This window comes from Grammomys surdaster, unplaced genomic scaffold (genome assembly GCF_004785775.1).
Source record: "Grammomys surdaster isolate TR1022 unplaced genomic scaffold, NIH_TR_1.0 255, whole genome shotgun sequence".
In the NCBI taxonomy this organism is placed as follows: Eukaryota; Metazoa; Chordata; class Mammalia; order Rodentia; family Muridae; genus Grammomys; species Grammomys surdaster.
In genome coordinates, this window is record NW_021604696.1 from 6565365 (window position 1) to 6581233 (window position 15869).

At 48.6% G+C, this 15869-nt stretch overlaps 1 protein-coding gene across 1 annotated transcript in view; it reads left to right on the top strand.

Annotated features, from left to right (window-relative positions):
* The window catches only part of Cnnm4 (cyclin and CBS domain divalent metal cation transport mediator 4), a 38622-nt gene extending 26773 nt beyond the window's left edge, over positions 1–11849 (top strand). The window contains exons 2-7 of the mRNA XM_028775489.1: positions 399–542; positions 802–936; positions 2073–2242; positions 2540–2636; positions 8371–8549; positions 9259–11849. Of these exons, the coding sequence (XP_028631322.1) occupies positions 399–542; positions 802–936; positions 2073–2242; positions 2540–2636; positions 8371–8549; positions 9259–9456 (923 nt within the window). The 3' untranslated portion in view covers positions 9457–11849. The remainder of the gene's footprint in view (positions 1–398; positions 543–801; positions 937–2072; positions 2243–2539; positions 2637–8370; positions 8550–9258) is intronic.
* The last annotated feature ends 4020 nt before the right edge of the window (positions 11850–15869 follow it).

Here is a 15869-nt window from a genome sequence, read left to right on the forward strand (position 1 = left end):
CTTTGCTTCTTCCTCCTCATCATCCTTCTCCTCCTCCTCTTCCTTTTCTCCATCTTTTTTTTTCTTCATGTGACGGGGTTAAATATAGTCTAGGCCAGCCTGGGTTTGGTTGTGTAACCCAGGATGGCCTCAAACTTGCAGCAATCCTCCTGTTTCTCCCTCCCAAGAATTGGGATAACAGATGTGAGTCACCACACCCAGTTTCTGTATTCTTTAAACAAAAGGTCCTTATGTAAGGCCTTTACAAGTACTGTGGGTCCTCCTATTCATAAGAGCAGTACCTGCTTGTAGAAGCATCAGAAACCTAGAAAGGAAAGCAAACTCTGGAGACCGCCCAGTGACTCAAGCCTAATATGTTGACATTGCTTCCTGCCTGACCTAGTATGCTGTCCCCACAGGAAAGTCCCACCTGGCCATTGTGCAGAAGGTGAACAATGAGGGCGAGGGCGACCCCTTCTACGAGGTGCTGGGCCTGGTCACCCTGGAGGACGTCATTGAGGAGATCATCAAGTCTGAGATCCTGGATGAGTCGGACATGTACAGTGAGTTAAGCCCTCTCCATGGGCCCAGAATCCTATTGTATCTCTGAAGTCTGGTATCCCAGGTAGAGAAGCTTCAGTGCAGGGGTGTGGAAGCCCCGGACCTTGAGTCAGGTCTGGCAGCCAGCTAGGTGCCCTGTATTGGCCATGGGGAGGAGAGGCACGATGCTGAGTCTCCCCTGCCCTCCCTGCCTGGGGCCTGCTGCCCTGTGTGGAGAGGAGCCTGGGAACTAGGGTTCAGGTCCAGACTTTCCTCTCACAGCTGACAACCGAACCCGGAAACGAGTGTCCATGAAGAACAAGCGTGACTTCTCTGCCTTCAAGGACGCTGACAATGAACTCAAAGTGAAAATCTCACCTCAGCTTCTTCTGGCTGCTCATCGCTTCCTGGCCACAGGTAAGAAAGAGTGTGAAGGGCTGGAGAGATGGCTCAGAGGTTAAGAGCACTGACTGCACTTCCAGAGGTCCTGAGTTCAATTCCCAGCAACCACATGGTGGCTCACAACCATCTGTAATGGGATCTGATGCCCTCTTCTGGTGTGTCTGAAGATGGCTACAATGTATTCATATACATAAAGTAAATAAATTAAAAAAAAAAAAAAAGAAAGAGTGTGAAGCACCTTCTGCCATGGGTAGAAGGAAATATAGCCACAGAGGGAGTAACCCTGGGACCCTAGCAATCCATTCCTCCCACAGAGAGCACTGAGTACTGGGTCACACTTACCTTGGAGGGGTCTGGGTACCCCGCCTCCTGCCCCAGAGAGCACCATGGTCACCCTGGCTGCCACAGACTTCCAGACACAATCTAACCAGTTTACAGAGCAAGCACTGAGACATCCAAGGGAGTACCTGGCACCTCGGGCCCTTCTGACTGTCTCCCCCTGGCCTGCTCACCTGGCCTGAAGGGCTTGTCACAGGGAGGGCCTCCACCTTCTGTCTGTGCTGTGCTGGTTCTTATAGAGCTGACATGCATCTCAGCAGCACTCCTCCCTCTCCTCTAATTCAAAACACCTCTGAACACAGGTGACAGCTGAGACAAACGCTGCCACTGTGGTCTCACCCTGGCTGTAGCCTCCCTTCTGGCTCACTTGCTAAAGGTGCCAGTATTCCCCTTCCCTTTGTGTTTTCTGATATGGTGCAGAGAGCAGTAATTGTAGGAACACTTAATTAACATGTGCAAGCCAAGAATGCATCTAAATGCTCTACCTGTGGTATCCACTTAAACATGAGACCACCCGGGGAAGTTGTGTCCCCATCTTCCTGATGAGAAAATGGAGATTCATAAGTTCAGTAATCTGCCAAAGGTCATGACTGTTGTACCGGAGCCATGTAGGCTGTCTGATGCCATCTAAGCAGCAGAAAGCCAAGTGTGGTACTTCCCAGGGAGGTGCAGGCTGAAGAAACGGCCCAAGCAAGGAGGAGGCCATCCTAGCACAGAGTGGCCATAGTCACTTAGATGTTGGCACTGGAGTGACACAGCCTCAGGGCCTGCTTGTCCCAGGCTCGTGTGAAGTCCCCGTCTCTCTCCTGCAGAGGTGCCGCAGTTTAGCCCCTCTCTGATGTCAGAGAAGATCCTGCTCCGGCTGCTCAAGTACCCTGACGTCATTCAGGAGCTCAAGTTTGACGAACACAACAAGTGTTGCACGCGCCACTACCTTTACACCCGGAACAAGCCGGCCGACTGCTTCATCCTCATCCTGCAGGTGAGCCTTGGACCCAGGGCCTAGGTGCTCAGGCCTCCCCACACCTGCACCTCGCCTTCTGATGAACCACGAGGGAGTGTGCTGTCTACCCTTGAGTGTGCTTGCTCCAGATTGTACATAGTCTCCTGAGAGGCCACTCTTGTGCCCACAGGTCAAGCCCTTGAATGCTGCAAGGCTCTGTGGCCAAGCGTTTATGGCTCTCTGTTCTGTGTTCTGCCTGCTTTCACCCCTCTCCCGTTGGCACACAGGCCTCAAACCATCTCAAGCTGTGTTAACCTTAACCCTATGTTCTTTCAGGGGAAGGTGGAGGTGGAAGCAGGCAAGGAGAACATGAAGTTTGAGACAGGTGCCTTCTCGTACTATGGGACCATGGCTCTGTCCACGGCAACCTCAGGTGAGTTGTGGCCCAGGTCCCTGGGACCCTCTAACACTTGTAAATTAAGTGCCCTGGATGGCTCAGAGCAGAAGGAGGCAGGTAAGGGCCAGAGTCACCAGGCCTGTGGGAACAGAATGGCTTCTTTTCTGTTGGAAGGGTGAGGACAAGAGAGGAGCAGAGGGTGTCCTGAAGTAGCAAGGGGACCAGCTGCTATGGGAAAGACTGCAGACAGGGATGGTCAGAGGACCAGGCAGTTCATGAGCTTTAGAAGTGACAGTGACTACCTTTGACTGCAGACATTGTGGTGATTAGGAGGGACTGGTAGAGAGCTGCTGGGGTATCATCAGGGTAGGATCGGAGGTACACGAAGGACTGTGGCCTGGGGAGTCGAGTGTACTGGTGTTGGGCGGTAGGTAGCTCAGAGCTGATTTGCCTAGGGAAGTTGGACATGAGTTTCAGCAACTGCATTTTGGTCAGGTTTGATTCTGATAGTATGGGCAAGCATTGGGGTCTGGGTCCCCCAAGGATGACCTCTGGTCCTGGGTAGCTCAAGAGGGTACAACCTCAACATCCTAGCAAGTCTCACCCCCCACCCCACCCCGGCTTTTCCCTGTGTGAACACTCTCACCTTGGCATGGCTGTGCCAGCTTGCTACAGGGGAAAGAATAAAAGCCACTGTTGGTGCCTAGAACAGGCTATGCCAGGAAGTATTGGCTGTAGCTCTTGGGAACCCTGTGCCATGCTTGTCCCTTTGACAAGAAGCTCCCAATGCACAGGGCCAGGGCATCCGTGAGTATCAACCCAGCTTAACCACTGCATTCTCTGCCTGTGCATTAGGTTGAGCTAGGGTATTATATGCTCATGGTGTCAAGATCGAGGGCAACAAGCAGATGTGCCTTGCCCGAACCTGTCAGGTCTGACGAAGACTCACCTGCCCCTGTGAGAGCATCTTTGTCTTGTTGCTTGGGGAAGTTTTGGGTTTTTTTGGAATGGCCTTGCTTTGTAACTGGCCTAGGACTCTTTCTCCTCGTGCCTTAGCCTCCTGATGCTGAAATTATAGGTATCAGCTGATGTTCATGTAGGTACCAGCTAATGTTTGGGGAGATCTTGTTCAGAAGGGCTTGAGGGACTCCTCTCAGTGGCTGGAAGCCGGGCATCTCCTCTGCACACGGCTCCTTGGTCTAGTCTTACCATGGGCACCCTTCCCATCTGAGTGTGTCCACTCCCACCCTACCCTGCTTGAAGTAGCCTGGCCCATCAAATCTGCCTCTCCATCCTGTTCCTGGGGCCTGTGACCCCTCCAGGTCACTGACTTCCTCCTCTGTTGCTCCAGTGCCTCCTGTGCAGGCTGGGTGTTCAACAGGCAAACTGAACTCCCTGCTCTCCTGGCTCTCAGGTAATGGGGCATGCTAGAGAAGTGCACAGCGCCACCTGTTGCTAGAGCTTTGAACTGCAGCTGCACTAATGGCTCCTGTAGGAACCTGGGGACTTAGGATCTAGCCTGACTCTTAATAGGTATTGTCTCTGCGTGGCCTAGAGTTCAGTTTCTGGATGGTCCTAGAAGGGTCTTTTCAAAGGTCCATAAGTCCAGGAGAAAGCATTACCCAGCATAAACACAGACACATGCACTGCCCTGACGGGCTTGGGAGTGGAGGATTGTTCCAGACCAAGCCAGGTGTGCACACCCAGCCTGGAGGAAACAAAGCCCAGCTGGCCAGCACCCTGCTCGAACCCGCTCACACACCTCTGCAGGATGGCATGCCAGTCTGTCAGCTTTCTTAGGCTTTCTTCGTAGGTTAAAGAGTAAGGCTTCAGCCCCAGTCAGCCCGTCCCTCTGAATCTGTATCTACTGTTCTTAGCTAAGCTCATCCTCTACTTGAAACATGGGACTAACACTGTCCCCAGTTCAAAGAGCTTTGGGGCAATGAGAGAGGGCGGGGAGGGAGGGAGGATGTAGAAAATGCTAGAGCCCGACTGCAATATCCCTCTTTTCCCTGTAACAACTAAAAGGGGACATTCCTGTCAGCAGCTACTCAGGGAAAAGCCAAATACCAGGTGCTGTTCCTGGACTTGGCCTCTCTGGGAATCATGGGAGCAGTTAGAGACTTTCAGTTTGAAGGTCCTCACATGCACTGCAGCCCCAAAGGATGTGGGAAGGAGCCAGTCACCCTCAGATTCTGACCAAACTGGTGAGCCCTGCACAGGTCAGGACTAACTCAGGATGGCTCTAAAATTTGACTAGTCACTCAGAATCTCTCTCTCTCTCTCTCTCTCTCTCTCTCTCTCTCTCTCTCTGCCTCTCTCTGCCTCTCTCTCTCTCTCTCTCTCTCTCTCTCTCTCTCTCTCTCTCTCTCTCTCTCTCTCTCTCTCTCTCTCTCATGTGTATAACCCAAAACTTCACATATGCTAGACAAGTACTCTACTACTGAGCTAAACACCTAGCCCCTCTATTTTTACTTTCTTTTTTTTCTTGTTTTTTATCACTATATTTATTGTTCTTCTTTTTTAAGATTTATTTATTTATTTTTATATGAGTACACTGTAGCCCTCCTCAGACACACCAGCAGAGGGCATCAGCTTCCATTACAGATGGTTGTGAGCCACCATGTGGTTGCTGGGAATTGAACTCAGGACCTCTGGAAGGGCAGTCAGTGCTCTTAACCACTGAGCCATCTCTCCAGCCTTCTTTTTTTTAATGTTTTATTTAGGTATGTATTTTATGTATATGGGTACTTTGCCTGCATGTACATCTGCATACCATGAGACAATATCAGACAGTTGTGAGCTGCCATCTGCATGCTGGGAATGGAACTCAGGACATTCAGAAGGGCAGTGAGTGCTCTTATCCACTGCACCATTGTTCCAGCTCTGATTTTTACTTTCATTGTATCAATTTTTCTCTTAATATTTCCCAGTATAACACACTATTCTGACTCCCTGTCTTAATAAATAAAATGGTGACTTAGTTGCAACTCACTAACTTCAGCCTCCCTCCCTCTCCTGCTCTGATTCCTGTTTCATGGGTGGCCAGGACTTTATGCACCTGTAGCCTGAACCCTGGTGTTTGTATCTAAAATGGACACTTTTCTGTAAATCCCCCCATTGGGGTCAGGCAAGAAGACTCTGAGGTAATGGTTCTTGCTGTACGGCTTGTCAACCCAAGCTCAGTCCCAAGAATCCATGTGGAACGAGACAGCTGGCTGCTGAGAGCTGTCCTCTGACCTCCATGAGCGCACATAGCATGCACATGCATGTTCATGCGTGCACATGCACACACACAAGTTAAGAGTAAAAATAAGGGACTGAAGAGACAGCTCAGTAGTTAACTCTCTTCTAGAGGTCCTGAGTTCAATTCTCAACACCCACATGGTGGCTTCCATCCATCTGTAATGAGATCCGATGTCCTTTTCTGGCTTGCAGGTATACTTGCAAGCATACACAAAATGCAATTTTTTTTAATTAAAAAAAAAGGGGGGGGGCTGGAGAGATGACCCAATAGTTGAGAGTGCTAGCTGCTTTTGTAGTAGAGTATACAGGTCCAGTTCCCAGCAGCCACATGGCATCTAACAATGCTTTTTTTTTTTTTTTTTTTTTTTTTTTAAGACTGGGTAGCCTAGAATGGCTTGGAGCTCACTACATAGCCCAGGCTGGTTATGCACGTATGTAGTACTGGAAAGTTTAAATTCAGTTCTTGGAACTACTCAGTGAGAGAGCTTTTGGCTAGTGTGTTCCAGGCCCAAGGTTTGACCCTCAGCACAGTACTAAACAAATTCAGCTCCTGTTGTGTTAGTATTAACTAAAGGACATCTTGTCATTCAAATAATATGAAATATTTTTAAATTTATTACAATTATTTGTGTGTATATGTGTGCAAGCAAGTGTGCGCTGGTGCACGTGGGAGGTCAGAGGACAACTTGTAGGAGTCAGTTCTCTCCTTCCACCCTGTGGTCCAGGAGATGGAATTCAGGACGTTAGACTTTGTGGCAAGTGTGAAAATATTACGTAGTAATGCCAGCATTCCTTTTCTCCCTGGAACCTAAGCAGAGTAACTGTTTATATTTGCTCCTGCACATGACCTTCCAGTGACCCTCTGGTTTTTAGTCTTAGTAGCGGAGCTGCTACCTGCGCACATTCCTAGTTTTTTCCTAAAGGACAATCAAAGCCACATGTAGGCACCTGCGTAGTCTTACTTGGTTAAAGCTGTATTGGTCTATTGAGTCGCTGGGTCCAACATTCTATCTGTACTGTGGTGCAGCTAACTCAGTGGTCAGTAACATAATAGCTACTTAGAACAGAGCAGATGAACCCACCCCCGTGTGCTCCAAGCAAGCTCCCTCACACTTCAGAGTTAGGGTCTCTGTGCACACCGGTGTCCTCTGAGTGTTCTCAGTGCCAAGAGCCAAGGATGGGCTAGCTCAGTGCCTCTGTTCTTTGTTCTTCCTTTGGACTCCAGACACTGTCCTTGCCTAGGTAGAGAGGTCTATGCTGCCTCTGGATCCTCTGGCTTTCTGGGACAAGGGCCAGTTACCCCATTCCAGGGTTGGTGTTACACATAGACCACACCTTTGACAGGTACCATGTGGTAAGGGAAGGATTGATAGTGAGCATGCAAACTGTATGTCTTCTTTTTCTTGAGACAAGGTTAGACTAAACGAGGATAGTCTAAAATGGGATTACGGGCATAGGCCAAGTTAGCTGGTTTCTTTACTACATGTATTTTGTTTAGTATGTACAGTTTAAGGCAGTTATGGTACTGTGAGCCTATAACCCTAACACTTGGGAGGTAGACAGGAGAATTGTGAATCAGAGACCAGCTTTTGCTGTATTTTTTTTTCAGCTTTTGCTGTATAATGAGACCTTGCTTCAAAAAAATTTTTAAAATTATTTTACTGCCGGGTGGTGGTGGCGCACACTTTTAATCCCAGCACTTGGGAGGCAGAGGCAGATGGATTTCTGAGTTCGAGGCCAGCCTGGTCTACAGAGTGAGTTCCAGGACAGCCAGGGCTATACAGAGAAACCCTGTCTCGGAAAAAAAAAAAATTATTTTACTTAGCTGGGTGGTGGTGGTACACATCTTTAATCTCAGCACTCGGGAGACAAAAGCAGGTAGATCTTTGTGTGTTCAAGGCCAGCTTGGTCTACAGAGTCAGTTCCAGGACAGCCAAGACTACACAGGGAAACCCTGTCTCAATTTTTAAAAATTATTTTACTTTTTCATTTATGTGTGTCTGCATGAGTATATATCAAAGCCAGAAGTTATCAGATCTCTTGACGATGTTGGCACGAGACCTGATGCATGGCTTCTGGGATCTGAATGCCAGTCCTCATATTATGCAGGGAGCTCTCTTAACCCAGCCAGCCCATCTCCTGGTCTTTCCTTTCTTAAGGCAGGGTCATTTTGTGTAAGTTGGTGTTAGACCAGGATGGTTTGTCTGTTGTGTGGGAAATCATTGTTATCTTGACTAATCAGGGGTTTTGAGGCGATAAATGTTGTCTTGGTTTTCATTTTCTGGTTGGTTTGCTTGGGTGACATTCTTAATACTTATCATGTATTTTAAGCACTTTTAAGCACGATAACTCGCTGACCTGTGCAGCAAGAGCTTCTGTGTGTGTACTCCTGTTCGCCCCGAGAACTGTCACCTGTTCTGTGTGGAACATGGTTGGAGTCCCTAACACCCACTGCCAAGATCGGGCGAGGCGCTCGAGCAGGCCCTAGGGAAGGCTCCGTGCTGATTATCTACTGTCCCCACAGACCGGTCCCCAGCCCACCCAACTCCACTCAGCCGCTCAGCCTCCCTCAGTTACCCGGACCGCAACACAGACTTGACACACTCCTCCCTGGCAGGCAGCAACCAGTTTGGCAGCTGCATTCTGGGCCAGTATGTCTCTGACTTCAGTGTGCGGGCGCTCACAGACCTGCAGTACATTAAGGTAAGTGCTTCTCACGTTTTCCACATCTGCTGGCCTGCCTTGCACATTTAGATGGCTCTGTTCTGGAGCCACTATGGCCACCCCAGATCTGAACCCTTTTTTTTTTTTTTTTGTCTTTAAGAAAAATGTAGACGTCACCTGTGTGTTTCTCTTACATACCAGGCCAACACTGCACCACAGAACTACATTCCTAGCCCCTCTTGTTTTGCATTTTTGTTTTCTTGAGACACAGTGTGACTGTGTAGTCCAGGCTGGCCACAAGCTCTGAAAACCACCTGCTGCAGCCTTCTGAGTGCTGAGATTACAGACATTTACCATCACGCCTGGCCTATGACAATTTGGTGATGGCGATGGCGGCGTATCTCCGTGTGTGTGTGTGTGTGTGTGTGTGTGTGTGTGTGTGTGTGTGTGTGTAAGTAGGTAAGTGAAAAGACAAAGAACAGAGTTTTCTCTGTTCACTTTTACATGGGTTCTGGAGATTGAACTTGGGTGCCCAAGCCTGTGTGGCAGGTGCGTTTACCTACAGATCCCTCTTGCTGGCCCCTAGAAAGAATACGTTTCCTTACAGCTTTTTTGGAAGCACGCACACGCACACGCACACATACCCCACCCCGGTCACATCTCTCCTGGCCTGGTCTAGCTGGGTCTTCACTTCTCAGCTGAGCATCTCATTCTCACACTGTCGTCCCCCCCCCTCCGCGCTCTGCAGATCACAAGGCAGCAGTACCAGAATGGACTGATGGCCTCACGAATGGACAACAGCCCCCAGCTCACCTTGGACGGCTGTGCCGCCTGCTCAGAGAACTTCACCGAGAAGCCTGAGCTGCCTGTGGTGGATGAGACCACGACCCTTCTCAATGAACGCAACTCGTTGCTGCACAGAGCCTCCCAAGAGGGCCCCATCTGACAGGAGGGCCCGGGGACTCCCGCCCACCCTGCGGGGGTCTCCCCAGTGGGCCCACATGAAGTCAGGGAGCCTGTTAGGCTAGAAGGGGTGCAGGTAGATATCCTGCATGACTGAGCAACCAGACATCCCTGTCCATGGGCTCTGGCTGCAGATGGGGACCTCTGAACAGCTCTGACACGATGCCTGCCCAGCCCAGCTAGTGAGCAAAGGCTGTTGTTTGGGTATTTTTTGTTTTGTTTTGTTTTTTTGTTTTTAAACACTGAGAGAAGTTTTAAGCTAGGCTCATTGCTCCTCTTTTTAAATACCATTTTGGGAAGGGAAGACAGGGTTAAGGAACTTTATGTAAAAATAATTTTTTTTCCAAGAAGCCCCACAAACTTTAAAAAGGGAGGAGGGTTCCTCACCCCAGGAAGCAATAGCCATAACCTATTTCCAGCAAGACCTTGCAGCCTGTGTCTGTCGCTCTAGGAAGCACTCTTCTGCAGCAGTGAGGGCCTGGAGCCCACAGGAGGGGATTCCTGGGAGGAAGCAGGGATCCAGGTGATAATGACGTCGACTGCCAGGACAGACAGAGCTGAGGTCATAGAGAAGTGCTGAGCAACGGATCAGGGACATGGTGAGCCCAGCATCAGCATCGGAGATGCAATGAGCCCAGCATCAGCATCGGAGAGGACTACATCTGCCCCTGTCCACTGCTGGATCCAGTGATCTCCTAGAACCCTGCCCAGGGCCTCTCATGGAGAGACGGGACTCAGCCGAGAGCCAGGCCCCGGCTCTCACCTACCCCTTCGGACAGTTTTCTCCTGGAAGGGTCTGGTTCCGTGGTTAGGCATGGTCTTTGGCTCTGCAGTTGCTTCTCTGCTTCCTGGCCATGGCTCCACTCTTACCAAAGGTTTCCTCTCAGAGGGGAGAGCATCAACATTAGAGGTGACTTGTTGGGCACTCCTTGTGGTTTCGGGCCGAGTCTGACGATAGGTAGATGTGTGTCAGCAGCTATTCCTACCCACCCACCGGCAAGAAGATCCGGGGCTCAGCAGTCCGTCCAGGAAGCTTTCTTTCCTGACTCCCCATTCTTTTCTTTATCCTGGTCCCTCTGGGGACTGAAAGCCACCCAAGCTGGGTCATTGCATCCTTGCCTGCATAGTGAGCTGACTGAAGACCACCTGAGCTCATTCCCACTTAAGGACCTCCAAGAAACGAGGGTTTCCCCTAATACCATGCAGCAGGTAGCCCGGGTCTCTCTGCCTGAGGACTGTGCTAGTGAGAGAGAAACGGTAAGCTTGGGCTGAAGCTGTTGGTACCGCAGAGCAATCCATGCCATGTGAATCCTGCCCCAGTGCCACCCGGGAAACCTGAGTGGAATCAGGCCATGGGACAGAGCTGCACACTTCTGTTGTAGGCAGACTGTAGGACCAAGGGCCCCATCTACCTTATGTTGGCACAAATGGAGCTGGAGTATAAGAGCCAGGCAAGGGAGGGCATGGGCAAGTGTGAGCACAGGCAAGCCGGAGCACTGGCCGTCTGTGTTTATTCATTCACTCCTTCCATCAGTCAGTGGAGTCCTGTTACACCACATACTCTGCTGTCTGTGTACCCAGAGAATCCTAACTCCGAGGATGCACCAGGTGTCCTGTACCCCTGGCCAATCTGCAGTCTCTTCCACTCACAGAATTTACTCCGAGAAGCCTGAGAACTTTCAACAGCTTTCAATAAGGGAAAAAGACATCAGATCTCTAGTTCCTTAAGAAACTCTTAGTTCTCTGTAGATGCAGCATGCGCCTGGGTCTCTAGACGAGGTGCCTAGCTGTGTTCCTGAGAGACCTAAGTGCCAGGTAGAGCAAAACCATGTGGTGGGTGTGAGGCAAATGTAGCAGGTACACACACTTCGACAGCTACCTCTCTGCATACACAGTCACTACCGACAGACAGGCCCTGCCCCTCCCCGCCCCTCCCCACCCCTCCTCTCCCCTCCCCTCCTCATTGAGAATCACTTCTTGCAGAGGGTCATAATTATTTCCAAATATTACTGGTCTGATGACTTCCTCCTCCCAGTGCAATTTTTTCACTTCCTCTTTCAACCTCTGGTTCCTGGGCAGAGCCATACCCTGGAACTGGTCTGGTCTGCATGTCTCCCCAGCAGAGGAGGACTCCGCAGACAGCATCCAAGTGGGTGGGCAAGTCACGGCCGCCATAGCAGATGACTCCTATTTATTTTGCATTAAGATTTTAATTTGTATATTTTTGTGATTTATTTTGGCATTGTTATGAGTTTGACTCTCGGGGAGTTTTGTTGTTATGACTCTTGTGTCTTTTGTCACAAAACAATGATAATATTTGCTAAACAATATATGGAATTTATTTTTGATTGGTAATAAAAAACGAAATGCAAACAAGTTTTGGTGAGCATATAACTCGGGTATTTTGCTTCTGGACTGTTTACTGTATGTCGAAGAGACAGGAGCGACTACCTGTCACTTGTGACAGAACAAGGGCAGTTGAGTATTGTAGAACCATTTGGAAGTGAAATACAAGAAGAACTGTAATTTACAAAGTATATATAATCAAGGCAGTTGTCACAGGAGTTGTGAAGTGGCAGCTGCTGGCAGACACGCAGGGCACATAAGTCAGATGTCATAGGATTCTGTTTGTGAGTGTTGGAATGGAGCAACCGGAATGAACAAATTGCCCTCCTTCCGCTCTGGGGGCTGAGGGCTCCATGCAATAGTGGGATGGCGTTTCACAACACACAGAAACTACTTTGTGTATATCGATGGCTTTGGGGGTTGGAGTGTCCATCTGAAATGGCTGGCCTAAGGTTTCCACGCTGGGCTGCCTAGGTTATCACTCAGAGCCACGGCTGTGGGACCATTTGATGGCAAGCACACATGCTGAAAACTACCGTGTACAGTCCTGGACTCCAAGGCTGGAGAATCAAGCAGAGCTCAAATGGGAGGTTGTTTTTATTTGTGCTTGATAGAGGGTCTCCCTGTGGAGCCCAAGTTGTTTTCATGTGGTAATGACCCATTGCCTTCAGCTCCTGGGTGCTGGAGTCACAGGCATGCACCACCATGACTATGGTTCTTGTGTTTGTTTGAGACAGGACTTTTATTATGTACCTCTAGCTGTTCTGGAATTTTCCCTGTAGACCAAGTTGGCCTCAAGCTCAGAGATTCACCTGCCTCTGCCTACCAAGTGCTGGGATTCAAGAAGTGTGCCACCATTCCCAGGCCTAATTACATTGTTTTTAGAAAAGATCTTGCTCTATAGAGCTGGCTGGTGTCCATATGCCTTCCTTTCTTCCAGTACCCTGGTTGAACTGGACATGCTGGCACATGTCAACTCAACACACAAGAGGCTGAAATAGTAGCATCATGAATCTGAGGCCAGTCTAGGCTACATAAGAAGGCCCTGCCAGTGGGGAAAGGGAGAGCACTTGGGTAGGCAAAAGAGAATATTCCAGATGAGAGGATGACGTGGCAACTGTCTGTTGTCCGGCACAAGTGTGTTTGGTGCTGAGCCCCTGCTACACACTAGTTGCTAGCTTTGTAAGGAAGAGCCCCGGAAGGGATCATTGTCCAAGGCCTTTGTACTTCCTGGCACTTCCATCTGGGACATTTCTTCCCAGACCTTATAAGGCTTGCCCCTCCTTTCAACCTCTGTTCAAATGTCACCTCCTTAGAGAAGCCTTCCTTGATCACCTTCATTTCAGATAGCATCTCAATGTTTCCTTATCCTCTCCTTATGACACTTCCTCTAGATCTTCAAATTTCCTGTTGTCCCAGCATTGATTATGAGTACCATGAGGGTGGGGGTGGAGTGTTGTTCCTGCCAGAGTCCCAGCCTTTAGGAAAGTATCTGCACTGCACACACTCGGTGTAGGAAATGCTTGTCACATGAGCAAATGAAGATCTTGGCTGGATCCCTAGCCCAACCTAATCAACATAATCAGGGAAGATCACACTGAGCTAAGATGAAGAAGCTAGCCAGGGAGGTCATGACCCCCACACACACACCCCCCATGAGATTTTTGCTTTGTTTTTTTTTAATTGATGTTTGTATGTTTGCGTGTACATATGGCATATACACTATGCAGCATGTGTGGAAGCCAAGGGCGACTCTCTGGAGTTGGTTCTCTCCTCTTTCTATGGGTTTCAGGGATCGAGCTCGGGTTGCCAGGCTAGCACAGCAGGTGCTTCACACCTGAGCCATCTCACCAACACATGTTTTGCTCAATACACAGTCTCTTTGTAGCCCAGGCTAGCCTTGGAATTTCAATTACCCTGCCTCTGCCTCCTGGGTGCCAGGATTATAGTAGTTAGAAATTTTAAATGATAAAAGAGCAAATAATTAAAAGTGGAGATGCTCTGGCCTAGATGGCCACTAAGGGAAATGTCCCAGGCAGTGCCTTCGAGAAACCTAAGTAAAAGTCCAGCTACTCCATTGAAGTTGCGATGAAACCAGAAATGGAGCAAAGAATGGCCGGGAGAAAGAAGAATGCTCTAAACGGAAACCGATCACTCCAGCAGCCCGAGTTCTCCATGGGCTCAGATACGGACAGTTTAAAAACCATCTGCTGTTTTCTACATTATACTCAATCTTCTTTCACTCAAGGTTTGTTTTGTTTTGTTTTGTTTTGTTTTGTTTTCCGAGACAGGGTTTCTCTGTGTAGCCCTGGCTGTCCTGGAACTCACTCTGTAGACCAGGCTAGCCTTGAACTCTCAAACTCGAACTCAGAAATCCACCTGCCTCAGCCTCACTCAAGGTTTTTAGCCTAAAAAAAAAAAAAAAGTAGAGAGAGAGGGAAAGTCTTGAGTTCCTCCTTTCCTGCAGTCTGTTCCTTGCCGGCTGATGGCTTCAGACACGTGATTCATTGCATGCACACCATCTGTTCCGTCTCCGGGTCAGCATTTTATCTTGACTCAGAGACATGATGAAAACCAAAGGTTACACTCACTCTACAGCTCTGGGACTTTTGTCCTTAAAGGCAGCAAGACAGTTCCAGTGCAAAGGAGCAACCATGTCTTAATTGCTTCTACTGGTAGCTGGTTCTGTCGCCCGCTAGAGGCAAAACTTCTTGTGACATATAGCATTGTTCAGATAATAAAAACAGAAGCGGAGATGGGACTTGCCAGCCAACATTCTGAGTTTACAATGTAAAAGAGTCACTGCCAACTTTGTAAAGACTTTCCGAGGGACTTTGTTTAGTTCTTAAGGGTGTGTGAGTGTGAGTGTGTGTGTGTGTGTGCCACGTGTGTGAGGGCAGGAGAGGGCACAGGATTCCTTGGGGCTGGAGGTACAGGTATAAGCCTCCTGAGTAGAGGTACTGGGAGCTACATGATGGTCCTTTGGAAAAGCAGCATGTACTCTTAATCACGGGCCCAATTTCTCTAGCCCCTTGTTTTGATTTTGAGACAGGATCTCACTATATAGCCCTAACTGGCCTCTAACTCACTATGAGGCCCAGGCTGGCCTCTGCTATTATTACAGGCATGCTGCTACACCTGGATGAGAGGTTTTCACCAACTCTTTTCCCTCTTGGTCTTTCCCCATAGGCTTGTTTTTACACATTATCTTCTACACAACTTGTGGCCATATTGCAGATACTTTTTTTTAGGTTGGTATTTTCAGGACACTGAGTTATGTCTACAGAATCCTTTAAAAAAAAAAAAACATTTAAGGAGCTGAAGAGATGGGCTCAATGGTTAAGAACACTTACTGCTCATGCAGAAGGCCTGTTTCCCAGAACCCACATGGTGGCTCACAAATGTCAACTCTAATTCCAGGGGATGTACTTGCACACACAACAGACATACATACACTTGGGCCCACACATACCCACAAAACAAAACAAAAATATGTATAAGATGTGTACACGTCTTAGGAAATTTAGGGAGAAAATAGAGAAGAAAAAAAAAAGAAAGCAAAATCATGGATAACCACAGAGAAGCTAATCACATAAAGACCACATACAAAGAGTGAAGAACGCTCCATCTGATCCATGCAGGTGTCTTCCAAAATGAGGGCAAAAAGAACCCTCGAGAATAGTTTTCTCAGCCTGAGAAATCAGGATAAACTGCGGTTGTGAAGCTAGCAAGTATGAAAATTCCTGACACCTGCTACCTCCCTGCATAGCAAGATGACCTGGATGTCAGAGGCACACAGACTCAGTCTCTAAACATTGTTCTAGTGTACAATTAATTACATTAAACAGGTGTGAAGATTCAAGGAAACTGATTTTTCTAGATTTTGAGTATTTACCATGGGTCTTCCGGTTAAGGCAACTTCCTCAAAAGCAGGTGTCTTTCTTGATAGCCACAGAGTCCGATGCAAGGCAGGAACGCCTTTAAGAGACTTTAGCTTTAGAATATACCAATATGGCCGGAGAGGTTAAGAATGTGTGCTGAGGACCAGAG